Source organism: Hypanus sabinus, chromosome 2, assembly GCF_030144855.1.
Source record: "Hypanus sabinus isolate sHypSab1 chromosome 2, sHypSab1.hap1, whole genome shotgun sequence".
Classification (NCBI taxonomy): Eukaryota; Metazoa; Chordata; class Chondrichthyes; order Myliobatiformes; family Dasyatidae; genus Hypanus; species Hypanus sabinus.
In genome coordinates this window covers 170000675-170028041 of record NC_082707.1, presented here as the reverse complement: position 1 = coordinate 170028041, position 27367 = coordinate 170000675, and the positions used below count along the sequence as shown (strand labels likewise).

At 40.1% G+C, this 27367-nt stretch overlaps 2 protein-coding genes across 2 annotated transcripts in view; both read right to left on the bottom strand.

Annotated features, from left to right (window-relative positions):
- Positions 1-2834: 2834 nt before the first annotated feature.
- Positions 2835-14081, bottom strand: dnaaf2 (dynein axonemal assembly factor 2). The gene is made up of 3 exons (XM_059959419.1): positions 12129-14081; positions 6968-7114; positions 2835-3548 (listed from the first exon to the last, which is right to left on the bottom strand). Exons 1-3 carry the CDS (start codon positions 14025-14027, stop codon positions 2892-2894), a joined length of 2703 nt encoding a protein of 900 aa, XP_059815402.1. The 5' UTR covers positions 14028-14081; the 3' UTR covers positions 2835-2891.
- A 1935-nt stretch (positions 14082-16016) lies between these two features.
- pole2 (polymerase (DNA directed), epsilon 2) overlaps positions 16017-27367 on the bottom strand; it is a 42780-nt gene continuing 31429 nt past the window's right edge. The window contains exons 14-19 of the mRNA XM_059959408.1: positions 23853-23912; positions 23325-23402; positions 23100-23208; positions 18986-19162; positions 18314-18381; positions 16017-16167 (exon numbers count right to left, since the gene is read on the bottom strand). Coding sequence (XP_059815391.1) covers positions 16149-16167; positions 18314-18381; positions 18986-19162; positions 23100-23208; positions 23325-23402; positions 23853-23912 — 511 coding nt within the window. The 3' untranslated portion in view covers positions 16017-16148. The remainder of the gene's footprint in view (positions 16168-18313; positions 18382-18985; positions 19163-23099; positions 23209-23324; positions 23403-23852; positions 23913-27367) is intronic.

Below are 27367 nucleotides of genomic sequence, written 5' to 3'. Positions count from 1 at the left end.
AAAGGCAACAATTATACCTAAGAAGAATAATGTGAGCTGCCTTAATGACTCAGTAGCACATGTCGACAGTGATTAAGTGCTTTGAGAGGTTGGTCGTGACTATATGGAACTCCTGCCTCAGTAAGGACATGGACCCATTGCAATTTGCGTATTGCCACAATAGGTGACTGGCAGATGCAATCTGGCACTCAACGTCAGTAAGACGAAAGAGCAGATTGTGGACTTCAGGAAGGGTAAGACGAAGGAGAACAAACCAATTCTCATGGAGGGATCAGAAGAGAAGAGAGTGATCAGTTTCAAGTTCCTGGGTGTCAAGATTTCTGAGGATCTAACCTGGTCCCAACATATCAACGCAGTTATAAAGAAGGCAAGACAGCGACTATCAGAAGTTTGAAGAGATTTGGTATGTCAACAAATACATTCAAAACCAAGGCTGCATCATTGTCTGGTGTGGGGGGGGGGGGGAACTACTGTACAGGACAGAAAGAAGCTGCAGAGGGTTGTAAATTTATTCGGCTCCATCTTGGGTACTAGCCTACAAAGTACCCAGGACACCTTCCAGGAGTGGTGTCTCAGAAAGGCAGCGTCCATTATTAAAGACCCCCAGCACCCAGGGCATGTTCTTTTCTCACTGTTACCATCAGGTAGGAGGTCAGAAGCCTGAAGGCACACACTCAGTGATTCAGAAACAGCTTCTTCTGCTCTGCCATCCCATTCCTAAATGGACATTGAAGCCTTGAACACTACCTCACTTTTTAAAAATATATTATTTCTGTTTTTGTACAATTTTTAATCTATTCAATATACTTATACTGTAATAGATTTACTTCTTTACTTTTCTTCCATATTAAGTGTTGCATTAAACTGCTGCTGCTAACAAATTTTGCGACGCATGACAGTGATAAACCTGATTCTGATTCTAAAACATAAGAGAAAAGATGAAATATGAAGGTGAGCTAGTCAATAATATAAAAGAGGACATCAGAATTTTTTTCAGTTATGTAAAGGAGAGGTGAGTGGAGAAATGGAAGATGAACTTAATGTTTTTTTGCATCAGTCTTCACCGTGGAGGACATTATTAGTAAGCCAGAAATTCAAGAGTGTCGGGGGAGAAGTGAGTGTAGTTGTTATTACTAAGGAGAAGGTGCTTGGGAAGCTGAAAAGTCTGAAGGTAGATAAATCACCAGGACCAGATGGACAACACCCCAGGGTTCTGAAAGAAGTAGCTGAAGAGACTGCAGAGGCATTAGTAATAATATTTCAAGAATCTCTAGATTCTGGAATGGTTCCAAAGGACTGGAAAATTGCAATTTTTACTCTACTCCTTAAGGGAGGACTGCAGAAGAAAGGAAATTTTAGGCCAGTTAACTTGACTTCAGTGGTCGGGAAGATGTTGGACAACATTATTAAGGTTGGGGTTGCAGGCAACTTGGAGGCACGTGATAAAATCGGCCAAAGTCAGCATGGTTTTCGTAATGGGAAACCATGCTGAGGGTGGCACAGTAGCGTAGTGGTTAGCACAATGCTTTATAGTGCAGGTGACTCGGGTTCAATTCCTGCTGATGCCTGTAAGGAGATTCTGCATTGTCCCTTTGACCGCATGGATTTCCTCTGCATGCTCCAGGTTCTTCCCACAGTCCAAAGGTGTACCGGTAGGTAGGTTAGTTGGTCATTATAATCTTGTGATTAGGCAAGGATTAAATCAGGGGATTGCTGGGTGGCATGGCTCTTACAGCTCTATCCCGCACTGCATCTCAATACAGCAAATAAAAAAAATAAATTATAAATAATAAGGGTAAATCTTGCCTGGACAAATCTGTTGGAATTCTTTGAAGATATGACAGGCAGGAAAGACAAAAGAGAGACAGTTTACTTGGGGTTTCAAAAGCCCTTTGACAAGGTGCCACATGAGGCTGCTTAACAAAGTAAGTCTAGGGTATTACAGGAAAGATACTAACACGGATAGAAGATTGGCTGATTGGTAGGAGGCAAAGAGTTGGAATAAAGGGGCTTATTCTGTTCAGCTGCTGGTGACAAGTGGTGTTCCACAGGTCTGGGACTGCTTTTCACTTATATGTCAATGATTTGGATGATGGAATTGATGGCTTTATGGCCAAGAATGCAGATAATACAAAAATAGGTGGAGAGGCAGGTAGTGTTGAGGAAGTAGGGGATCTGCAGAAGTACCTGGACAAAGGCTGAGGAAATATTCCATTATGAGTTAAAAGGAAAGAACTATTCTCCTCAGTAAAGGCATTGTCCTACACCTAGTAAAGCCGGTTCAATCCTGATCTCTGGTTCTGTGTGTAGAGTTTGCACATTTTCCCTGTGATCACTTGGGTTTCACTCTGGTTTCCTTCTACATGGAAAGATATGTGTGTTGATAGGTTAGTTGCTTGTTATAAACCTTGGTTCTGCCTGTGTAGATGATAGAATCTGGGGTCATTGTTAGGAATGTGGGACTCGTGTAAATTGGTGATAAGGTTTAGACTCAGTGGCCCAAAGGACTCATTTTCATGCACCTAACTCTACAAACCAGTGGGCATTTGGAAAAAGATCTTTCACCATTTGTTTTTTGCTTAGACATGGTGGGGGTCTGCTAGAAGGATTTCCACTATATTAAAAAGTACTTGGATGGAGCATTACAAGTTATGACCTACAGAGCCATGGATAAGGCGCTGGAAGATGGGATTAAGCTGGGTAGTTATTTCTTGTCTGACACAGACAAGATGGGCCAAGTGGTCTCCTTTTGCATCATAAATTTTATGTGATTCAAGAAATAAATCTCTAATGCATTCTTCTGAATTTTAAAATAACACACATTACAATTCTAAACAAACTTACATTTTATTGTACAATAACACTGTACATTTATAAATAAAAGTATTTCTTTAATCTAACTGATAAAGTTCAGTATTCTGAAAGATGAATGCAGAATGTGTTGTATGGTCACAAATAACCTTAACACTTTTATCAGCATGATCAATTTCCTCCAGAACTTGGAATGAAGCTGTTTCTTTAACAAACTCTGAATGATTGTCATTCATTTGATCAGCCGGAAGGTCATCTTCATCAAGAAACTCATTATCAACAGCCTCCCTTTTTGCACACACAGAAGTGGCTGAGGACTCATTATTCAGAGATATTGGATCCTCTGCTTGCAGTACATCAAGGTCTAAGGATGATTGACTTTCAATTTCAATTTCCTTAATAAGCTCATTCCCATCAGTGGGAATGCAGCCACTTTCAGATACCTGGTCCACTCCAAGCTTCGAAATTACCCTTGTTCCTTCTGATGAATTGTGTAAATGTACAGAATCATCACAATTCTCTGACAGGATAACCAGTTCATCTTGTTGATTAGACACAAATTCAACACCATCATCTGACAATGATGTATCCTTCTCTGTCTTTTTGTCACTTGCAGTAGATTCAGTCAAGCCAATTTCCTCTCTGTGTTGCTGAAGGTTTGATGGAGCAGTGCCAGCTGTATTGTGATTCAGATCACATGCACGAGAGGTGATTTCATCCTTCTCTTGCTGCTGAAACTACAAAACCACAATATTTATCTAAATTTGTATTTTAAAATAGTAGTTAAACTTGTTTCAAATATCGCCACTGATCCATTTCAAATTTACAAGGAGCTGTTTTACTGTTTTATTGCTGATCAAAGGACAGATGTATTACATTTGAGTGTACATTCAAGATGAGGCAGTAAATTGGATTAGACATTAGCTTTGTGGGAGAAGCCAAAGAGTGGTCATAGATGGTTGCTTCTCTAACCACAAGCCTGTGTCTAGTGGAGTGCAGCAGGGATCGGTGCTGGGTGCATTGCTGTTTGTCATCTGGATGATAATGTGGCTAAATTGAACAGCAAATTGTGAATGGCACCAAGATCAGGGGTGCAGTGGACTGCAAGGAAGACTATCTAAGCTTGCAGTGAGATCTAGGCCAGCTGATAAAATGGGCTGAAAATGACAGATGGAATTTAATGCAGACAAGTATGAGGTGTTGCATTTCCATAGGACCAAGTAAGGTAGGTCTTACACAGTGAACAGTAAGGCACTGATGAGTGCTGCAGAACAAAGGCATCTGGGAATACAGCACCATAATTCAGTAAAGTGGCATCACAGGTTGAAAGGATTGTAAAGAAAGCTTTTGGCACATTGGCCTTCATAACTCAAAGTAGTAATAACAGGAGATGAGATGTTACATTATATCAAAGTTGTATAAGACATTGTCGAGGCTTTATTTGGAGTATTGTGTGTAGTTTTGGTCACCTACCTACATGATGTAAATAAAGTTGAAAGAGAGTGCAGATAAAATTTACAAGGCTGCTGGAGGCCTGAGAATGATTCAATAGGTTAGGGCTTTATTTCCTCGGAACGTAGAAGATTGAGGAGATATTTGATAGAAGTAATACAAAATTATGAGGGGTACAGAAAGGGTAAATATAAGCAGGCTTTTTCCACTGAGGTTGGGTGGGACTACAATTAGAGATCATAGGTTAAGAGTGAAAGATGAAAAGTTTAAGGGGAACATGAGGTGAAATTTCTTAACTCAGAGTTATGAGAGTGTGGAATGAGCTGCTTAAGAGAAGTCTGGATCAGTACAGGGACAGTAGGGGTATGGATGGCGATGGTTCAGATGCAGATCAACAGGACTACACAGTTTAAATGGTTCAGCATGGACTAGGTGGGCCAAAAAGCCGGTTTCTGTGCTGTATTTTTCTATGACTTCATGTGATTTGTTCCTTAGTAGCTGGTGTCATATTGCTTTTTACAACTTGTATCCTTTGGCTTTGAGGACAGTTTTAGAAATAATGCTGTTTAAAACTAACCAATGATTATAAGATGACAATTGTATTGCCAAGAATACAAACTTAATACAAATCTAGACTGCGCTATTAGAAAAGGAGCTAGAAGAAGATTCAGCTGGATCTTTGAAAATGGAACTGATCATGAACTAGAAAAGGTAACATCTGTACATAGTGGATTAAAAGCAGGGAAATGGCACTTATTTCTAAAAGGTCTTCCAACACAGGCCAAAGGTTTCTGAGAACAAGATGACACCAGCAGTACTGGAACATCTGGACAGCAAAGATGTAAACGTCAAGATGCTCTTTATTGACTACAACTCAGCATTCAATACCATCATTTCCCCCCAACAATAAATCAATAGCCTTCTAGACCTTGCACAAAGCATATTATAAGTAGCATTCAAAAGTAAAACATAAATTAAAAGATTAAATAAATCGTACACAATTTTTACAAGAAAACACAATTCCAACAAATGTCCATTTTAGTTCAAAATGGTCAAAGTGTTCATGGTGTTGCTAAATTGTCGTAACTAGGAATTTGCCAGATGGTTCAAGAACTGAATGGTTGAAGGGAAGTATTTGTTCTTTAATCTAGTGTTGTGGGGGTTAAGTTACTGAATCTACTGCTTAATGGCAACTGTAAAAAAATGGCATGGCTCAGGTAGTGGGAATCTTAGATGAAAATGTTGCCTTCTTGAGGCAGCACCTCCTATAGTTATTACCACTGGTGGGGAGGGATGTAGCCATGAGATACTGGGCAGAATACATGATTCCCTACAGCCTCTTACATTCCTGCGCATTCAAGTTGCCATACCAGACCATAATGCGAATACACTTACCCCATATACCCTTGATTACCTTAATATCTCAAAAGATATTATTCCCGGCCGTAAATACACTCAGGGACTGGGCCTCCAACACCCTCTTAGCCAATGAATTCCATAGATTCACCATCCTTTAGTTGAAGAAATTGTTTCTCATTTCTGTTTAAGTGGCCAAGCTCTCTTCTTAGGGCTGAGACATCATTGCCAAGGAGAGAATAGCTCTGTATCTACCCAGCAAAGCCCCTTAAGAATATGTTTCAAAAAATGCATGATATTTTAAGTTAATATTTCCTTTCCTGCTTCATCTGACATGAATACTCTTTTCTTTCAGTTTCCAGCGAAATAGCAGAAAACCTGAAATAAAAATAATTGCTTTTTACTTTCTAGTTTGCTAACAATAAGAACTTATCGATGTGATTGTCTTCTTGGTCTTCCTGAACACATCATTGTTGCTGGGGCCATGGAGTCCATGAACTTATTCCTGACAGTAATTGACATAAAGAAGAATGAATCCACATCACATGGATTACAAATCTTTGTGGGCTCCTGTGGCAGTGCAATCACTTCACTGTTGACCATAAATTCTGGATCATTATGTTCTTAATTAGACCTTTTGCTATTTTACAAAAATAGAAAATACTCAATTGTTAAACAATTTCACATGACCTGTTTTTATACTTTCAGTAACAATTATTTTTTTTCTACAGAAAGTCAAATTACCATGGATGACAAGGCATGAGGTTAATGTGGGTTAAATGCCAAATATTTTGAGAAAGCTTTGGTGTCCAGAAATGGAATTAGTAAGAAAAAAAATTATTAATGCAAAATCGTAAGAGCTGGGAGTTAGGTTACACTGTGCTAAATGCGATCAGCCAAGTGATAGAATACACCTGCAAACATCCTTGGTTCAAAAAAACTGGCTCGTAATCATAATCTTCTTTAAAACAATATCTGCCTGGATGTTGATGAGTTTACATCCAGGTTCAGCTGTAACAAGCTCAGCAATAAAGCTACCTAAAAATGACAGTGCAGTTACACACAAAAATAATGGGCACCTAAATGAGATATAAAGACAACCAGGAATCAACTTTGAACAAAATTGAAACAGTGTGGAAAAAGTTATTTAAGAATAGAGAGTGGAGGTAGAACAACCTCCACTGAACTTTAAAAGGAACAATCTATTTCTGCTCTGTGAAATAATTTCCAAAGGTTTTCTGTAAAGTTTCTCACAATGGATGGATAGCAAGAGTATAAATACTTTCTTGTGCTTGAGAGTATAGTTTAATAAATGCTGGTTTTCTTTCTGTAGTTCTACATAGCTTACCTTTGAGTAAATAACCAGACCAGTTTCATAGACTTCTGACACCCTCAACTCTGCCGAACATTTCTCAGTTGGATCAGCGGGGTCTGCTTCCTTTAAGGATGTACTCAGGAATTGATCAGCATTTTCTGAAGTTACAAACAACTTGTGCTGAACAAAAAGAACAATTCATGTTCACATGATTAACAGAGAACATCTGACAAAGGCAGATACTTGAATGTACATTTAATGTTACAAAATAATTCTCCTGAAACAAACGTTAATGACTTAACGAATGAACTCAGCAGGCCAAGCAGCATCAATGGAAAAGAGTAATTTGTCGATGTTTCGGGCCGAGATCCTTCATCTGCCCTGACAAAGGATCTCAGCCTGAAATGTTGACTGTTTACTCTTTTCCAGAGATTCTGCCCAGCCTGCTGAGTTTCTCCAGCATCTTGTGTGCATTACTTTGATTTCCAGCATTTGCAACCTTTCTCGTTTGTCCTCAATGACTCAAGGCCAACACAATTAGCTTCCTAGAGACTAATGGATTCATAGCACCATTATAAAGTCCACAGTGGGTCCTGTGTAACCAATGACTAAATGAAAATGTTTTTGGTCCCTTATGGCTATAGTTGATTAATACAACCATTAGATATATAATTGTACTCCATACACATAAAGGCAAACTCAATACTCTGAAACTGTTTGCTCAATATAAAGGAACCCCTAAGGAGGGAGTGATCATAATAGGACAGAATTCACCCTGCAGTTTGAGAAGGCAAAGGTAAAGTCAGATGCATCAGTATTACAGCAGAGTAAAGGAAATTATAGAAGCATGACAGGAACTTGTCAAAGTTGACTGAAAAGGGACACTAGTAGGGATGATGGCAGAACAGCAATGGCTAGAGATTCTGGGGCAATTGAGAAGGTGCAGAATAGCTACTTCCCAAAGAAGTATTTTAAAGTGAGTTTGTGAAAACCATGACTGACAAGGGAAGTAACTGACAGCATAAAAGGAAAAGAGAAAGAATATAACAAAAATTAGTGGGAAACTAGAGGATTAGGAAGCTTTTAACAACCAACAGAACACAACTAAAAAAAGCCATAAGGACAGAAAAGATGAAATATGAAGGTAAGCTAGCCAATAGGGATAGGCAAGTTGGCTGAGTTAAGTGGTTAGGAAGATGTTAGAGCCTATTATTAAGGATGAAGTTTCAGGGTACTTGGAGGTACAGGATAAAAATCGATCAAAGTCAGCATGGTTTCCTGAAGGAGAAATCTTACCTGACAAATCTGTTGGAATAACAGGCAGGATAGACAAAGGAGGGTCAGTGGATGTAGCTTACTTGGATTTTCAGAAGGCCTTTGACAAGATGCCGCACATGAAGCTGCTTCATGAACAAGAGCCCATTGTATTACAGGAAAGATACTAGAACAGAGAAATCTACAGCACCATACAGGTCTTTCGGCCCACAATGTTGTGCCAACTATGTAACCTACTCCAGAAACTGCTTAGAATTTCCCTACTGTAGAGCCCTCTATCTTTCTAAGCTCCATGTACACACCTAAGAGTCTCTTAAGAGTCTATTGAATCCACCTCCACAACCGTTGCTGGTAGTGCATTCCACACACTCACAACCGTGTGGGAAAATTTACCTTTGACATCTTCCTTGTAGCTACTTCCAAGCACCTTAAAACTATGCCCTCTCATGTTAGCTATTTTAACCCTGGGAAAAGCCTCTAGCTATCCACACGATCAATACCTCTCATATAGACCTCTACCAGGTCACCACTTATCCTCTGTCGCTCCAAGGAGAAAAGGCCGAGTTCACTCAACCTATTCTCATAAGGCATGCTCCCCAATCCAGGCAACATCCTTGTAAATCTCCTCTGCACTCTCTCTATAGTATCTACTTCCTTTCTGTTGTGAGGTGACCAGAACTGAACACAGTACTCCGTGGGGTCTAACTAAGGTCTTATATAGATTTAACATTACCTCACAGATCTTGAACTCAATCCCACGGTTAATGAAGGTCATCACACCATACGCTTTGTTAACAACATTGTCAACCTGCGCAGCAACTTTGAGCCTCCTATGGACTCGGACTCCAAGATCTCGTTGATCCTCCACACCGCCAAGAGTCTTACCATTAATATTATATCCTGTCTTCAAATTTGACCTATCAAAATGAACCACTTCACACTTAATCTGGGTTGAATTCCATCTGCCACTTCTCAGCCCAGATCTGCATCCTATCGATGTCCCGCTGTAACCTCTGACAACCCTCCAGACAATCCACAACACCTCCAACTTTTGTGTCATCAGCAAACTTATATCCCAACCTTCGGCTTCTTCATTCAGTCGTTTATAAAAATCACAAAGAGGAGGGGGTCTTAGAACAGATCCCTGAGGAACACCACTGGTCACCAACCTCCATGCAGAATACGAACCATCTAAAACCACCCTTTGCCTTCTCTGGGCAAGCCAATTCTGGGTCAACAAAGCGAGGCCTCCTTACTTTCTGAATGAGCCTTGCATAGGGAACCTTATCAAATGCCTTGATGAAATCCATATGCACTGTATCTACTGCTCTACCTTCATCAACGTGTTTTATTACATCCTCAAGGAACTCAATCAGGTTTGTAAGGCATGAACTGTCCTTGACAAAGCCATGCTGACTAATCAGATTATGTCTCCCCAAATGCTCATAAATCCTGTCTCTCAGGATCTTCTCCAACAACTTGCCCACCACTCCCTGGTCTATAAGTTTCTGGGTTATCTCTACTCCCTTTCTTGAACACCTTCCAATCCTCTGGTACTTTTCCGGTCCCTATTGAAGATGCAAAGATCATCAACGGAGGCTCAGCAAATTCTTCCCTCACTTCCCACAGTAGCTTGGGGTGCATCTCAGCCGCAGCCAGTAACTTATCTAATTTAAAAAGCTCTAGCACATCCTCTTTCTTAATGTCTATACACTCAAGCATTTCAGTCTGCTATAAGTCATCCCCACAGTCCTTTTCACTGGTGAATACTGAAGCAAAGTATTCATTAAGTACCTCCGCTACCTCCTCCAAATCGCACCTGATTGGTCCTATTCTCACACGGCTCATCCTCTTGCTCTTCACATTCTTGTAGAATGCCTTGGGGTTTTTCTCAATCCTGCTCACCAAGGCCTTTTCATGCCCCTTTCTAGCTCTCATAATTTCATTCTTGAGCTCCCGACTAGGTAGCCTCCTCCCTGCCGGCATGAACATTGAACTCACAGACCTCCGTTGATACCCCTGCCCCCCCCCCCTTACCCCATCCCTATCTATAATTTTAGTCTGGTTCTCTTTCTCTCTCTTTTCCCCCCTCACTATAATCTCCCCCCCCAGCCCTACCTTTCTTTCTTTTTTATTTCCCATAATTCTCCACCTTCCCCCAGCCCATTTCCCTCCAGCCTATCACTTCCCAGCTCTCTACTTCATCCCTCCCCCCACTTCTTATCCCCCCCTCGACCATCCCATGTTACTTCGCTCCTGATGAAGAGTTTCGGCCCGAAACGTCGTCACTACCTCCTCCCATAGATGCTACTGAGTTCTGCCAGCATTTTGTGTTTTTATACCATCTGGGAACCTCCTCTCTGTCCTCCTAATCAACAAATCCCCTATCACTACTTCCTTTCTGAGCTACAGAGCCAGAATCACTGCCAGTGATCTGACTGCTGTGGCCTTCCTCTGTTAGGTCATCCCCAAAGCAGTATACCTGCAGTTGAGGGAAACAGCCACAGGGATACTCTGTGCTAGATGCTTACCCCTTTCCCCATCCTGATGGTCACCCAGTTACCTGTGACCTGCACCCTGAGTGCATCCGTAGGATAATATAAACACATAATTTACAAAAACTGACATTGAGTTGGGGTTCACTTTAAGAGGTGGGTCTGTCGTGATGACATAGTTACTTAAGAGTTTTAAGCACGCTTTGTGTTCAGTGTTTGGTGTTCAATGAAATGTGTAAGTTTTTTCTGAAACATAAAATGCTTCACTTCATTTTATTTGTATGTCCTATCAATCCGTCAGCCTCCCAAATGATCAGGGGTTCATCCAGTGCCAGCTCCAATGTGGAGTGTTAGGAGCTGCAGCTGGTTGCACTTCACACAGGTGTAGTCATCAGGAACACTGGTTATCTCCCTGCCTTCCCACATCCTGCAAGAGCATTCCACTATCCTCCCTCGCATCCCCACCACTCTAAATGTGCAATAAGAAAGAATTATTAATCAGAAAATCTTATGGTTTACGCCTCTCCTCGCTGAGCCAAAACCTCAACTCTCCACTCTAACACTGGTCCACTCCACTTAAAATTAACCTTTTATTGGATTTTGTCAAGTGCCTAATTATGTGCAGTCCAATGTCTCCTTGGGAGCTGCGGTGTTCAAAACATATCAACTGCCCGCTTGCTTTTTTTTAAATTCTCTCTCCCACTACGCAATCTGTCTCCCCGGGAACTGTGGTGTGCAAAATGTGCCAACCAGCCCCACTCACTTTTTTTAAACTCTCTTTCGCTTGACGCAATCCAATGTCTCCCTCAATGCAATGATTATTTGAAATTGATCCAGTTATTTTAACATCTGACACAACAAATGTTGCATTGTAGCTCAGTTCAAGTTGTTCACTGTTTTGTGATTGCTCCCAAGTGAAATCGTCATAAGTTATATAAGCAACACTATTTTCTCATTCCAATGTTGACTTCTCCGTCTTTGGATTCTTCTACAATACTATGAAAGCAATGCTGAATCCTAGCTATTCGGTCTAGACTCTAAAAGGTAACTTTAATATCCGGGGGATCTATTTTCGTAAATACTAATTATCAATTAGATATGTCATAATAACTGCAAGAATAAAGTTATCAAATAACACGTCCAAAACACATTTCTTTAAAAGTAAATATACTATTCCACTGTGCATTATTTCTACCAAGTCATTCTTTAAATATTTTATGTTTAGGTACTTGAAAGCAAAATTCATCTTTTAATAACCCAACTACTAGCTTGTCCCCAAAAATACCCAACTCAAGCTGAATTATAATGTTTTCAGTAAATATTCTAAGAAAAAAGTCAGATCACTTTAAAGATTAAAGAGGGAAAGCAAACGAATGTAAAGCCATGTTTTCATGACAGATGACATTTTGGGTTGGCAAGGTTACCTGCAATGAGTTGTGTGTACTTCCAGCACAAAAGCTTTGCCACAAACCTCGGCTTTCCGATGACTTCATTAATACCACTGTGGCATTGTCTTTTGATAGGTACAGTCTGCTCTCTCTGGTGTCCAACTGATGTTCAGATGGAAATTGAATAATCAACGAATATAAGGTATCGGAGTGTGTTGTTCCAAAAGTTATGTTATAATTGTGGGTATGAAGAACAGATTTCAAACTATTTTCATTGATGTTTTTCACTTGCAGTATAAATGTAACCGAGTTTTCATTTTGATGGTAATGGAAATCTGGACACACAGCTTCATTTCCCTTTAAAGAGTCTTCTGAGCAGGATTTGGTATTTTCAGATGAATTTACTTGTGGGTGCTCAGTCATTTGCCCATCTATTGTACTTTTGCAATGCTTTTCCACATAACTTTTATCATTATAAGTTACTGCAACTTCCTCAGGGAGGTTCTTCTGTCCTGAATCCACTTCTGAGACATTTTGGGGAGGAACAATCACATCATTTGTCTTCAGAAAATGGTTACTTGTACTAGAAGTAGTTACTTTCACATTTGATGTGATGGATGCTGTAATGTGGCTGAATCCAAGGTGTTCATTAGTTTGAGATTGCTCCCGATTAAAATCCTTACACCCATCTTTGTAATTTATACAAGCTGTATCACTTTCTCCATTTTTCTCTTGGGAAGCTCCTTCACATTTATTCATTTCTGGTATCAGTACTGACTGCTCATTCTCCACGGATTCACTGTCCTTCCCTGCTGGCTCAAAGTCACTATCGTGGGATTTTCCCAGTTCTAGGACTTGCTTTGCAGGAACAACAGGTAAAGTAACTACAAGCTGTCTCTTGGATTTGTTAAATTTAGCTGACCCCTGATTTTCATCTACCGGGTATGGGAGGGTCAAATCAAGTTTGTAAGCTGGTTTCTGCGTCTCCAAGCATAACAATTTTTCGGTCACATCCAAACTAGCATTCTCGACAGAATTAAGCAGAGGAAGGTCAATAGTCACCACAAGCTCTTTAGGTCTGGTACTCGGGACAGCATCGCGGGCATATCGATAATCTTGCAAGTCAAAAGGTGATCGGTAAACAATGGAGTATTTAGGTTGAGTAAATTTGTTGTCCTGCATTTCCTTATTCTGATCCTTCCCAAAGGCGTTTGATCTCTCAGTCGTACTTTTATTCTTGATATCGCTTCGAGTGGCCTTTTCTGATTTTGGAAGCTCGTAGGGATAAGGGAACCGGAAAGGACTGTCTTCTGGAATTTCCTTAGGGCCACCAGGAAATGGTTTGCGGATAACAGCAGAGTGGGGCAACCCCTTATATTTTAGTTTCAAAGTTTTAACATTTCTCAAATCCAGCTTTGCATTTAATTGCTTCTCTATCGCGTCCAGTGAAATCTCATCCACCATTTTTCTAAACTTCTTATTCCTGTCTGCCATATACAGAGTGTCTGGGTGAAACACCACATCATAAATCAGATATTTTTTACCCTCTGCACCCAGATCTTCCCTCCCAGGCGTGAGGCTGTAGGGCAGAGACCACTGCTGCCCCAGTGCCCCGTCATTGCCCTTTGCCGGTTCGCAAGCGGGTTTATTTATCAGATCGTTGCTGCAGACGTTAATGAAACATTTTTTGTCACCGTTAACGCTGGTCTTCAGGACATGGCCCGGGTTGGGGTGCACAAACTTCACATCCACTCCTCTTTCCCTCTCCAGCTGGGTTATTTCCTCCTCGTATTTCTTCTTATTTTCTGGTTTAGAGATTTCCTCCGCATAATCCGAGAGCAGTTTTCTGAACTTTTCATCTTTCAGCGCTTTAGAGAAGCGGTCCACCTCCTCGCGGGTTAACTCCAGCTCCTCCAGTTTGGACGAGGCCGCCATGCTTCAACGCGAGCCCGGCGTCCTCCGCCGGTCACGGCGCACGCCGATGACGTCAAGGACAGGGTGGACCACAAACCTTCAACGAAACCACTTTCTCCAACTTCTCAGTAATTATCAGGTCATCTGAAACATTCCATTAAGCTATTTAAGGCTCACAGAATCGTACTTTAGGCCTTCAATATATATTACGCCTCAGGGATTAATTTGTTACTGCGGAAGACGACAGGAACACGACGCTGTGCTCCATTGTGGTTGCCATGGAGAAAATGCCAAACAAAACCTGACTGGGAACAGGCGGCCTTACAATATGCAATTGGTGCCTGCAATAGGAAACCTCTGTATCCTAGGAGGTTCAGATCAGGTTTAGCTTTGGTATTTATATTATACAGTTAGAAAGTGTATAACTGGCTCTGCACCACAATGATATGGAAACAAGATCACTGATTCTGGCTGGAAATCAAGCTCTAAGCAACAACTTCTCCCTTCAAGTCGTTTACTGCAGGTACTATGGGTTGGTTAGACCCTGGCTCATCTCCTGGGAGGTAAAATCTGACAGAGCCTAGCACAAAGTAACTCAAGTTACGGAAAGGAAAATGATCTACATGCAGATTAGCATATACTAAGCATTCAGCAGTTGGGCTCAATCTATAAAATTATTCAAACATTCATTTATCCCTTAGACTAAAAAAAGATCATGTAACAACCTTACAGCTATTGTGGTCCTTTTTTGGACATCTGTTCAAAGTATCTTTATTATCAAAGTACAAATCTGTCACCATCTAAGTCTCTACTTATTCAGCAGGTTACCATCAGTTTCCTGAAACTTTATCAAATCAACAAGTTTTAAGTTGCTGATATATACTTTGGAATCAAATTCAATATTATAATACTTATTTTCAGTTTAATAGTTACTTTTGGAATTTAATTTAGCACAAAATATTTTTAAATTTTCAGTGCATTTTGACTTATCAAGATTTAGCTTAGAAAATATTGCACCAGGAACAAAATCCACCTTTAGAATTAGCTTCTGTCCAAGTGAACTAATCTTTATACAGTTTCTACAATTTCATTCATTTGTAGATCTTCAGTAAGGCCTCCAAATTAGGATGCATCTTTTGGGTAGAAGTATACATGTTGAAAAGCCATAAATCTTATTATTGTACTGGCACCTAATTATAAAACTGTTTTGTATGTTTAAGGAACTAATTTAAAATCCATCTAACAATATGTTGAACTGCCTGTAATAAATAGCTTCCTAAATAAATAGCACTTACCTATGATTGGTTATGAAATAGTGATGGCCATTTATTGAAATTGTATTGTTTGATTGAATGAAGCTGATATTTGAGACAAGTTAATTTTCATAGAGAAATCTAGCATCTTTAGTGTCAAGAAAAATTCAACTACAAAACTTCTTTTAAAGCAGAAAAGGCTGCAAATATTACTTCTTTAAAAAATCTTTAGTTCAGAATAGAGCACTTTAATTGGTCAAGTGAAACCTATATTATGAACACAGCGTATTTGTGCCATTTACAAGTTTCAGTGTTTTTTTACTCATTAATCAGTATTTTTAACTATTTTAAGTGTAATTATAGGAAATATAGTTTATGGATTACAGACAACACACACAAAATGCTGGAGGAACTCAGCAGGCCAAGCAGCATCTATGGAAAACAGTACAGTCGACACTTCAGGCCAAAGTGTCAAGTGTACTCTCTTCATAGAATCTGCCTGGCCTGCTGAGTTTCTCCAGCATTTTGTGTGTGTTGCTTGGATTTCCAGCATCTGCAGATTTTCTCTTTGTGCATTACAGAGTTTTTAAAAACTAAAACCACAACAAACGGGCAAAATATTTATATAATTTAAATAAGAAAAATGTTCACAATTAAAATAAAATGAAATTTTAAAGGAAAATGATTACACCAAGCTCACAAAAGTAAAGAGAGTTCTCAATAATCCACAAAAAAAACTTAGGCACAAATTCTAATATTTAATTTATTTAAAAAGCATCAATATAAATATATACAAATAAACATGAAATCATCAATATTATCTCCAGATGCTGATGTGCAAACATAGTTCTGCAATGTCCATACTTTTCCAATCTCTTGAAATTCACACTCAAAGATTCTGAAGTTTACTGAAAAGAAAGGAAAATCTAGTCAGTGAAGTGTTTTGAAAAAAAAACCAATAAAATCGTAGACACAAATTTCTGCTATGTTGCAAAATGTTGGAGGAACTCAGATTAGTCAGCATCCATGGAAATTAACGAACAGTCTTCTTCATGAAGATGGGTCTCAGCCTGAAATGTTTGTTCATTTCTATGGAGCTGCCTGAACCTGCTGAATAAAATCACAAGGTATAACAAGAGTATCATGATCTATTCTTTGTTAGATCTAAGGCTGTAGCTAAATTGCAGCAACTGCAAAAATATTGTTGTTGAATTGCGGACAGAGCAAAAATTGCAGAAAATGCATACTTTCTGTTACTTGTGGTAATTTGCAGGTCAATAGGGAGGAAAATCCCCGAGAAGTGTGTGGGGGGGGGGGGGGAACAGAGAAAACAGAAAGACACGGGAAGCAGTTATGAGAAGGGCTAGAGTCTCCTGGAGAGTGACTGCCGGTCATCCTCTAAAGTGTGGGGTCAGAGAGATGGACCGTATACTTTTTGACAGTTGTGGAAACCTGATATTGTATGCTCCAGAATTTCATATACTAATTATAGAATAATCAATAGTCACAAATATAATTACAGTTAGTTACTTCAGATAACCACTTCCAATTACACAGAATTTTTCCCCCCATCCCCATTTCCCCAGTGTGACACAGGTTCCTCCATGTTGTTTCAAAGGTTTGTAGCCAGAGGTCTTTATCACCTGGACATGCGTCTTCCCAGATGATACATGAAACTTGAGCATCAATACTGCATGTAAAGAAGTAATTAGATGTGGAGCTTATATTCCTAGCATAAAATATCATTATCAGATTTTTTTTATATAAAGTTGGCAGGAAAAGTCTGCAACAGAAGAGATTGTAATCCCAGGAGAACAGACAGACAGACAGACATACTTTATTGATCCCGAGGGAAATTGGGTTTCGTTACAGCCGTACCAACCAAGAATAGTGAAGAAATAAAGCAATATAAAAACATAAATAATTAAATAATAAGTAAATAATGCCAAGTGGAAATTAGTCCAGGACCAGCCTATTGGCTCAGGGTGTCTGACACTCCAAGGGAGGAGTTGTAAAGTTCGATGGCCACAGGCAGGAATGACTTCCTATGACGCTCAGTGTTACACCTTGGTGGAATGAGTCTCTGGCTGAATGTACTCCTGTGCCTAACCAGTGGATGGGAGACATTGTCCAAGATGACATGCAACTTGGACAGCATCCTCTTTTCAGACACCACCGTCAGAGAGTCCAGCTCCACCCCCACAACATCACTGGTCTTACAAATGAGTTTGTTGATTCTGTTGGTGTCTGCTACCCTCAGCCTGCTGCCATTTAGGAGTAGTCAGTAGAAGTAAATGGGTCAGCCCTTTAGGAGTAGGTGATAGCTATTTCCTAACTCCAAGTTGGGAATGGTCAATCAATGATATGTTTAAGACTAACAAATGTTTGCACATTATTGCTCATTCTGTGTGGAATGAGCTTCCAGTAGAAGTGGTAGAGGCATGTTCGGTATTGTCATTTAAAGTAAAATTGGATAGGTATATGGACAGGAAAGGAATGGAGGGTTATGGGCTGAGTGCGGGTCAGTGGGACTATGTGAGTGTAAACGTCGGCACGGACTAGAAGGGCCGAACTTACCTGTTTCTGTGCTGTAATTGTTATATGGTTATATGGGAGAGCACTGGATTATGGATACTATGCAGGGCTCAGAAGTTAAGTTACAATGAAGGTCAGGCACAATAATAAAACGATGAAGACGGTTTATGAGGCCACGGACTAGTCCTCTGGTTGATTACGTAATAGTTGTTTTTGACAATAGCACATCACCTATCACAGCTGGGGATTACTGGGATAGGAGACAAGACAATATCTTTCAAGGCAACAGCAGACCTGCCTTTGGAGAGGTACAAGGGCAGGAAGGGATGATGTCAAGTGCACTTTCTCTTAAAATCCAGCAGCTGAATCCAAAGCAGACTTGACTTTCATTTGTATTAAGCAAAATAATTTACAGGTTTACGTTACATATTCACAAATTCTTTTACATTAACTTTAAAAACCTTCTTGCACTATGTCCAATGCCACTAGGAAGAATATATTTAACAGTTTCTCTATTACCTGTCCTCCACAGTTTTACTTGAGGGATAGTACACCTTGAAGCAGAAACCACTGCGTGGAAATGAGCCCTTAAAATAAATAAACTTGCATGAAAGATGTACAGTTATAAGTAAAACAATTGTCATTTAAGTGTGATTTTAAACACACACTTAAAAAGAGGAAAAGATCGAGGAAATGTTTAATTTAAAACATTAAAAACTGTTTACTTGGGTTTTCATTATCCTCCTTTCCAATCCTTTCCTTTGTTTTACGTCTTTCCTCAAATTTACTTCCAGACAACTCAATGTAAACAAAATGGTATGTGAATGACTCAACCTTTCATTTCCCAAAAGTTCTAAGCTCCTAACCCCCACAAGCTAACTGCTCAAATTATGCTGTTGTGATTGAAAATCTCACTGAAAAGAATGTTATCATTATGAACTAAGGATAAGCATAAATAAGGGGGAAGGAAAATTAAGGAAGGAAACATGCATTATAAATGTGGACAAAATAGCTTTCTTTAAAATATTCATGCTCAACAATCATCAAGATATTTTGCCAGTTATATTGAAACAAATTTTCACCTCATTAGAAAGAAATTTTAACATTTTTAAACAATTCTTCTGACCAGTTAGACTTCCAGAATTTAATTCTGTGTAAAACATGGCAAGAATGTTACATAATAGTGCTTACAGGATTGACAGAGATGCAGTCTGTATGGACAATGTTGAATGGATCATATTTGTCAGCAAATACAAGCAGGTCTGGTACTGGGTACACACAAAGAGCATAATCATATGCCCAGTAGACTGGACTAACATACAGTGGCAGTGGTGTCAGATGGCTTTGTGCAACGATGGTCTTCACAAACTATAAAGATAACAATAAAGAGAGGGGTTACTTTTGTACTGTCCCAGAAAACTATTTTTTGTTATACTTTGACACAACTGCAGACCAAATTTTTTACAACTACAGTAGTACCAATTTTGTCCCTACAAACCAGAAATAAAATTGCAAAATGTTGAATGTATTCAGCAGGGGGAAAGCAAAACTAAGGCTAAGGTCTGAGGAAATGAACTGGGGTAGACGTGTACAGTGTGTGTACAGGAAAAGGCTGTTTATATGTCGCAATGTGCCTGTGATGCTGCTGTAAGTTAAGCTTTCCTCTGTACTTGTACATACTCAGACGTGTGCACATGACAATAAACTCGACTGGAGGAATCCTGCAGCAAGCAAATCACCTCTTAACTCCCCAAAGCCTGTCCACCATCTACAAGATTCATCAGGGGTATGATGGAATACACCCTATCCTCGTTATATGCGGGGGATAAGTTCCTTGCAGTCGATGCATAGTATGGGAACCGCATAATGTGAACAATTATTTAAATGGAGAAAATAGGGATGTATTCTGGACGGCTTCCTAAATATGTTTTATCTGTAATTAATTCACATTTTCATAACAATACGACACAAAAGCAGAACCACAAGGCAACATTCATATTATATTTCATCAATTTAAAGTAATATTCAACGTAATAAACCATAAAATGTTAACCTGACGCCGTCTTTTCATCCTTACTTATTTAAGTGTGTTTCGGCATACGCTTCCAAAAAAGCCCGGTCTCATCTGCATTAAACACCTGCTTTGGTGTGATGCCTAACTCAGCTATCATAGCCCACAACTGCAAAGGGTAGCGTTAAGCAGTTTCGTGGTCAGCACTAGCTTACTCACCATGCACACCTAAGTTGTGAAGCCTGTGACAATTAACAAACTTCTCCTACTTGCATTAGAGCTAACGATATCACTTGACACTTCCTCACTCCCCTCTGAACAAAGACAACCATTAAATTTCCAAAGCTTTCACACGAAGATGATCGGAACTGAGTGTTGTTTTTCTTCGTTTCATGCTCAATGTGCAAACTCAACATTTTCTCCGTTTCTGTCATAATCGGGTTACACACTTTGGTAACAATCTTTGAAGACACTTGTGATGAATCAATCACTGCACTTTTTATTTCCTCAGCATTTTTCTTTATGTTTCTGATTGTGGACTCACCCAGGCCGAAGTAGCATCCCAGAGCTGTGTTACCTTCACCTGACGCCGCCCTGTTTATAATTTCCAACTTTTTTTCAAGTGTTAAAGCAGTTCTCTGTCGCTTAGCTGATGGCCCAGGACTTGACATAAGACGCTTTAATGCGCTAGATCGCATATCCACACACTGCCAAAACCAATGCGAGACTGGCGGGAGTGAAACTGTGAGGCGTGTACACATGACTTGTATTGGCGGAACAGCGGTGCTTCTCATCCCAGCAGCCTCGCATAACTGAGAGTTTTGGACGCATATAAGGAGAAGTTGGTAGAAATAGGTTCAACGCATAACTCTGAATCTGCATTGTCTGAAGACACATATAACGAGGATAGGGTGTACTGTCCACTTGGATGTAGGACACGGCAGTCCGTTTGATAGGCATCCATTCTCAAACACTAGCAATTTGTACCATCTTCAGCGTGCACTTCAGCAACTCGTCAAGACAGATTAGCACCTTCCAAATCCATAACTTCTTCCACGAGAAGGACAAGGGCAACAAAAAGCACTGGAACACCACCAGCTAGAAGGTGCCCTCCAAGCCATACAGCTTCATGACTTGGAAATATATTGCTCCTCCTTCACAGTCACAGGGTCAAAATCCTGGAATTCTATCCATTGTCCACCTCAAAGATTGCAGTTCGCCATCACCTTCTCAAGAATAGCCACGGATGGACAATTAGATGCTGGCTTAGCCTGCACAGCCCACATACCTTGAATGACTATTTTTGAAAAACTAATGGCTTTTCAATGGAACTTGACAGAGGTACAATGACTAACCATAAGGATCAAGGGAGAATAGAGGATGCAAGAAAACATCATAAATACAAAAATAGGAAATGTGCTGATGCAAAGATGAAATTAGTTTTCTGCTCCAATGAATAAATTGATTTCATTTAATACTTAAAACACCAGAAATTAAAACAAAAATTACATTGGGTTTCCCCATGTCTCTACTAGAGAAATCTTAACTAAAGAACCAAATACTCATTTCCTGATCTAGTATTCTCGTATATCTTCTTTGGAACTTCTCCATTTTCTTAATTTCCTTTCACAATGCAGTCACCAAGGTTTACATTACACCAAGTTGTCTAAGCAATTTCACTGACAAAGTTCATGTGTTTCAATTGTAGATGAGAGGGCATACAGGAGGAGGCCATGGACCAACATGTTAGAATGGGAATGGGGACTGGAATTAAAATGTTTGGCCACCAGGAAATCCTGCTTGTTTGCAGATGGAGCAAAGGTGCTTGACAAAGCAGTCCCCCAATCTATGTCGGGTCTCATTAATGTAGAGGAGGCCACCTCAGGAGCACCAGACACAGAAGACAACCTCAACAGATTGGTAGTGAAGCACTGTCTCACCTGGAATGACTATTTGGGGCCGCAAATGGAGATGAGGGAGGAGGTGAATGGGCAGGAGTAGCACTTCTTCTGCTTGTGGTCCTAAGTGCCAGGAGGAACAAATTAGACAAGGGAATCACTGAGAGGGCAACCCCCATAAAAAGCGGAAAGTGTGGTGGGGGATAAGGAAGGATGTATTGGATGTGGAGGCTTATGATGGGATGGTGGGCAAGGACAAGAGGAACTCTATCCCTGTTAAGGCGACAGGAAGATGGGGTGAGGGTAATTGTCTGGAAAATGGTGGAGATGTGTGTGAGGGCAGCATCAAAGGTGGGGGAAGGGAAACGCTGTTCTTTGAATAAGGAGGAGAGATGTTCTGGAAAGCCTCATCCTGGTAACAGATGCAGCAGAAGCCAAGGAACTGAGAAAAGGGAATGGCACCAGGTTATTTCCATGAACACTGTCTGCACAGTGGTTTTCAATAATTAAGCATCCTGTCACATATATATTGGAACATCAAAGCGTACAATGAAATGTGTCGTTTACGTCACAACCATAGTCCGACTGTGCTGGAGGCAGCCTGCAAGTGTCAGCGTAGTTGCCTCACTACAGGAAGGATGCGGAAGCCATAGAAAGGGTGCAGAGGAGATTTACAAGGATGTTGCCTGGATTGGGGAGCATGCCTTATGAGAATAGGTTCAGTGAACTCGGCCTTTTCTCCTTGGAGCGATGGGGGATGAGAGGTGACCTGATAGAGGTGTATAAGATGATGAGGGGCATTGATCATGTGGATAGTCAGAGGCTTTTTCCCCCAGGGTTGAAATGGTTGCCTCAAGAGGACACAGGTTTAAGGTGCTGGGCAGTAGGTACAGAGGAGATGTCAGGAGTAAGTTTTTTTTTACTCAGAGAGTGGTGAGTGCGTGGAATGGACTGCCGGCAACTGTGGTGGAGGCGGATATGATATGGTCTTTTAAGAGACTTTTGGATAGGTACATAGAGCTTAGAAAAATAGAGGGCTATGGATAAGCCTAGCAATTTCTACGGTAGAGACATGTTCAGCACAACTTTGTGGGCCGAAAGGCTTGTATTGTGCTGTAGGCTTTCTATGTTTCAATAGCATGCCCAAAACTTATGTCTTTGGAATGTGAAGGAAACTGGAGCACACAGAAGATACCCACTTGGTCACAGCAAGAACATACGAAAATGCTGACAGACAGCAGCATGAATTGAACGCCAATCAGTGGTGCTGTAAAGTGTTAAGCTAACACCTACACCACTGTGCTTTGGATCATGGGATTGAAAGGTCTGATTACAGTCATAACCAAAGATAATAAATACAATAAGCATTAACTCCATTAGAAAAGGATTAACTCACATGGTTTGGAATATCCAAATTACTGTTAGGAAATCGGATGCAATTTCTACACATCTTGTTAACCAGATCCTCACGAAAAATTATAATCTCCTGTGTGCAGTACTGAATCCTAAAAATGATGAACACATAGTAAGTCTGATTTTTCCTGTGAAAAGCTATTGAACAAAAAGGCAAACACACTGTAAAATTCTGATATATATGTATATATATATAGAGAAAGTTTACCTGCAGGGATTTGTAGTAAATACAGAATATGGAACTCTCTTACTGAACTCTTCTGTAATGTAGTTAGCTAGTGGAGGTCTTAAAGAAATGAAGAGAAGCTATTAAAATAATCCTTCATTGAGGGACTGAAGGCAATCATGTTTTACTGTACATTCAATTCAACACCTTCAAGAGCATTTTAGAGATTAAGTGGAAAGGTCAAAATATAAAAAGACTATCTGGGCTATTTCAAGAATGGGAATAAAAAAAGGTAGAATGCCTTTCATGACTCTGCATACAAAACAGAACAAGAAATGAAGGAAAGCCGAGGCAATACTGGAAAGGCAAGAATAAGAATGAATTGTCACAGGAAAGTATACAGATGACTGAAGCAATAATGCTGTTTGAGAACAGACAGCAATGCTGTGAATTCATTCAGTCCCATCATCACTGCTGAGCTAATGGATGGGTATTAAAAGCAGTAGCAAAACTGGGAACACCAAGAACTGTGGTGTCAGACTGAAAAAAATGTGAAAAACCAGTGATTACCTGGGTAAGATAGAACTTGGACCTGGATCTTCCGGACCAGGAACGAAAACAAAGCGGCTGCTGCAAATTGATAGAAGAAAAATACTTAGATTTATTGTTAACTATAATATAAAAAACAATATGAATAATGTTTTTAGAGATCTTCTAAAATATCCTTAATATACAAATTGACGTGAAGTAAAATATTCTACATTTTGAAGAACGATGAAGAGCCCCAAACTAAAAATTTTCATTAAAAATGTCAAGAGTTTCATTATAATAAAAACAGAAAATGCTACAAACAATTAGCAGGCAGTATCTACAGTACAAGATACAGTGTAAGTATAATAGTTCAGGCAGAGGACCTTTTTTCAGAACCACATCTGAAATGTTACCATTTTTTAATGTTTTCACAGCATTGAGGCCTAAAGGAAGACCTGACAGAGGTTTTCGAAATTCTGAGAGGGATAGATAGGGTAAACTCTTATACACCACAACAAATACTTTTGAGGTTAGAGGGGGTAAGTTTAAAGGTCAGAATCAGGTTTAAGTAGTGCAAAAATAGGATACAAAGAAGTAGTGAGATAGTCCTCATGAGTTCAATTACCTTTCAGGAATTGGATAGCAGAAGGAAAGAAGTGGTTCCTACATCACTGAGTGTGTGCCTTCAGGCTTCTGTACCTCCTACCTGACAGCTTGTCCTATGTGGTGAGGTGTCAGCATTTAAAACAAAAACTGTTTACAACTGGTTACTCAGGACAGCAGTGACAGCAGGTAGTTTGTAGAGTTTAACAAGCTTTTGGATTGGCACACAAATATAAACAGAATGGAGGGATATGGATAACACACACGACAAAGGCACTTAGTATAAACCGACAGCAGGATTGGCACAATATTGAGGACAAATGCTCTATTCCAGTGTTGTATTTTTCTATGCTCTATTGAAGAACCAGAAGTCTGACACAACATCTCAATGAGTTTAAATTTATTTTCCTTAATGCTGTCAAGATCCAAATCATGCTATTCCACAAATACTTTACATTTGAACAAATAACTGCCACATTGCAACTATTCATTCAGACTGAAACTCAAAACGTTGCACAAGTTAGCTGCCCTTGACATCAAAACACTTCTCTTTTTAATCCCAATCCTACTGTTGCTGTTACATCAACTTTCTTGTATTGTCAAGTGATTTCAGACCCAAACCCCATCCAAAAAATCTGCAACTTAGAATCCTATCCTATGCATCATCCATTTCATGGTCTTTCACTGGCTTGCCCACATGCCAAATTTAAAATTTTTCTTTTCTCTTTATGAAGACTGGCCTCATTCCGACCTTTGCCCTAGTCCCAGATCAGATCCCATTCATCAATTTGGAAACATTTCGCATCCTTTTCTGTCTCACAATCCAACCCAAGAAATAAACTCAGAAGTTGGCCATTAGACTTTTAGTGTAAGTGCAGTCATTTCATAAGATTGTGGCTGATCTTTTACCTCATTATGACTTTCCTATACTGACTCTTAATCCCTTCAATATCTGAAAAGATCAGTTAATCTCTGTCTGGAATATAGGAGCAATGAGCTTCCAGATCTCAAGAGAATTCCCAAAATTCACTATTCCGAGTGAAGAAATTTCTTCTTTCCCGCAACCTGAATGGTTGGCTCCTTGTTTTGAACCTGTAACCTCTGATTCTAGACACATGTTCCTATTCGGGTGAAGGAGAGACCTTGCACATTTAGGGAACCTTGACTGACGAGAGGTATTGAGGCCCTGGTCACAAAAGAAAAACAAGTATATGTTGGGTTTAGGAGGTCAGGATTGAATGAAAAAGATTAAGAATACTCCTAACAGAGAAATGTAATGGGAAATGGATCTGGCAGGTAAGGTTAAGGAAAATCTCAAGACTTCTATAGCTACATTAAAAAAGATGGCTCAGGAAAGAGTTAGTCCCCCTTAAAGATCAGCAGGGCTGCATTCGTCCTTGTGGAGATGTTTGCTTAATCTTTAGCTACTGGTGATATTCCCGAAGACTGAGAGGTAGATAACGTTGTTCCATCGTTTATTGAAGGTAACGACGACGAGTTAGGGAACAGGCCGGTCAGCCTGACATTAGTAGTGGGGAAGTTACTGGAGGGAATTCTGAAGGACAGGATCTATCAGTATTTAGATAGATAGTCTGATTAGGAGCCAACATGGCTTTGTACATGGAAAGTGCTTTTGATGAACCTTTTGAAGGCTTTTGAAGTGGTGGTTGAAAGTCGTTTCTCAGAATGAAGGCCAGTGAATAGGGGTGTGTTGGAACACTTGTTATTCGTATAAATGATTTGGATGCAAATTCACAAGGCTTGATCAGCAAGTCCACAAAATTAGGTGTTGTTGATAGAGAAGAAGGCTATTGTAGTTTTACAAGGGAATCTTGATCAGTCAGGGAAGTGGGCGAGGAGTGGCATATGGATTTCAATACAGAAAAACACACAAAATGCTAAAGGAACAGCAAGTCAAGCAACATCTATGGAGGGGAATAAACTGTTGACATGTTGGGCCAAGACAGTTCATCAGTACTGAAAAAGAAGGGGGCAGAACCAGAATAAGAAGGTGTGGGGGGGGGGGGGGAAAGGAGTACAAATTGAAGGTGATAGGTGAGACCAGGTGAGGGGGAAGGTAGGTGGGTAGGGAAGGAGGGGGGAATGAAGTAAGAAGCTCAGAGATGATAGGTGGAAGAGGTATGTAAAGGGGTAAAGAAGGAATCTAATAGGAGAAACATGAACCATGGAAGAAAGGGAAGGAAGAGGGGAAGCGGAGGGAGGTGAGGAGAAGGAGTAAGAGAGCTACCAGAATGGAGAATGAACAAAGAGAGAGAAGGGGGAAGGCGGAGTAATTACTGTACCATCAATGTTCATGCCATCAGGTTGCAGGCTACCTAGACAGAATACAAGGTGTTGCTCTTCCAACTTTAGTTTGACCTCATTGTGGAAGTACAGAAGGTCATAGACAGACATGTCAGAATGGGAATGGGAAGTCAAATTAAAGCTGGTTGCCATTGGGAGATCCTACCTTTTACGATGGACAGAAGGTCTCACCAACATGGAAGAGACCACACGAAGAGTACCGTATACAGTAAATAATTCCAACAGACTCGCAAGTGTGTTGCCTCATCCGGATGGACTGTTGATGACCCTGAATGCTGGTGAGGGAGGTGTAATTTGTGTCACAGAAAGCAGAGGGGCAGTGGGCGGGAGGGAAGATGTCCATAGTAATGGGATCACACTGGAGACAGCAGAAGTTATGGAGAATGAAGTGCTGAATTGGGCACCAACAATGGTGGAAGGGAAAACTCACTCTTGGGAAAACAAAGGACATCTCAGATATTGTAGAATGGAAAGCCTCAACCTGGGAACAGATGCAGCGGAGATGGAGGAACTGAGAGAAGGGAAGAGCAATTTCACAAGTGAGAGGATGAGAAGAAATATCCAGATTAAGTGTGGGGTGTTTCATTCTGGAAAGTCAAACCAGCATAGGAGCGCTTGTTTGATAA

Bases quoted from the DNA above. Each gene is read 5' to 3' on its own strand.
- dnaaf2 (XM_059959419.1), bottom strand. From the start codon at position 14,027: ATGGCGGCCTCGTCCAAACTGGAGGAGCTGGAGTTAACCCGCGAGGAG. The intron at 7,115-12,128 runs GTAACCTTGCCA...CTTTTTGTTCAG, and splicing joins GTACACACAACTCATTGCAG to CACAAGTTGTTTGTAACTTC. The intron at 3,549-6,967 runs GTAAGCTATGTA...GTGGTTTTGTAG, and splicing joins GTCTGGTTATTTACTCAAAG to TTTCAGCAGCAAGAGAAGGA.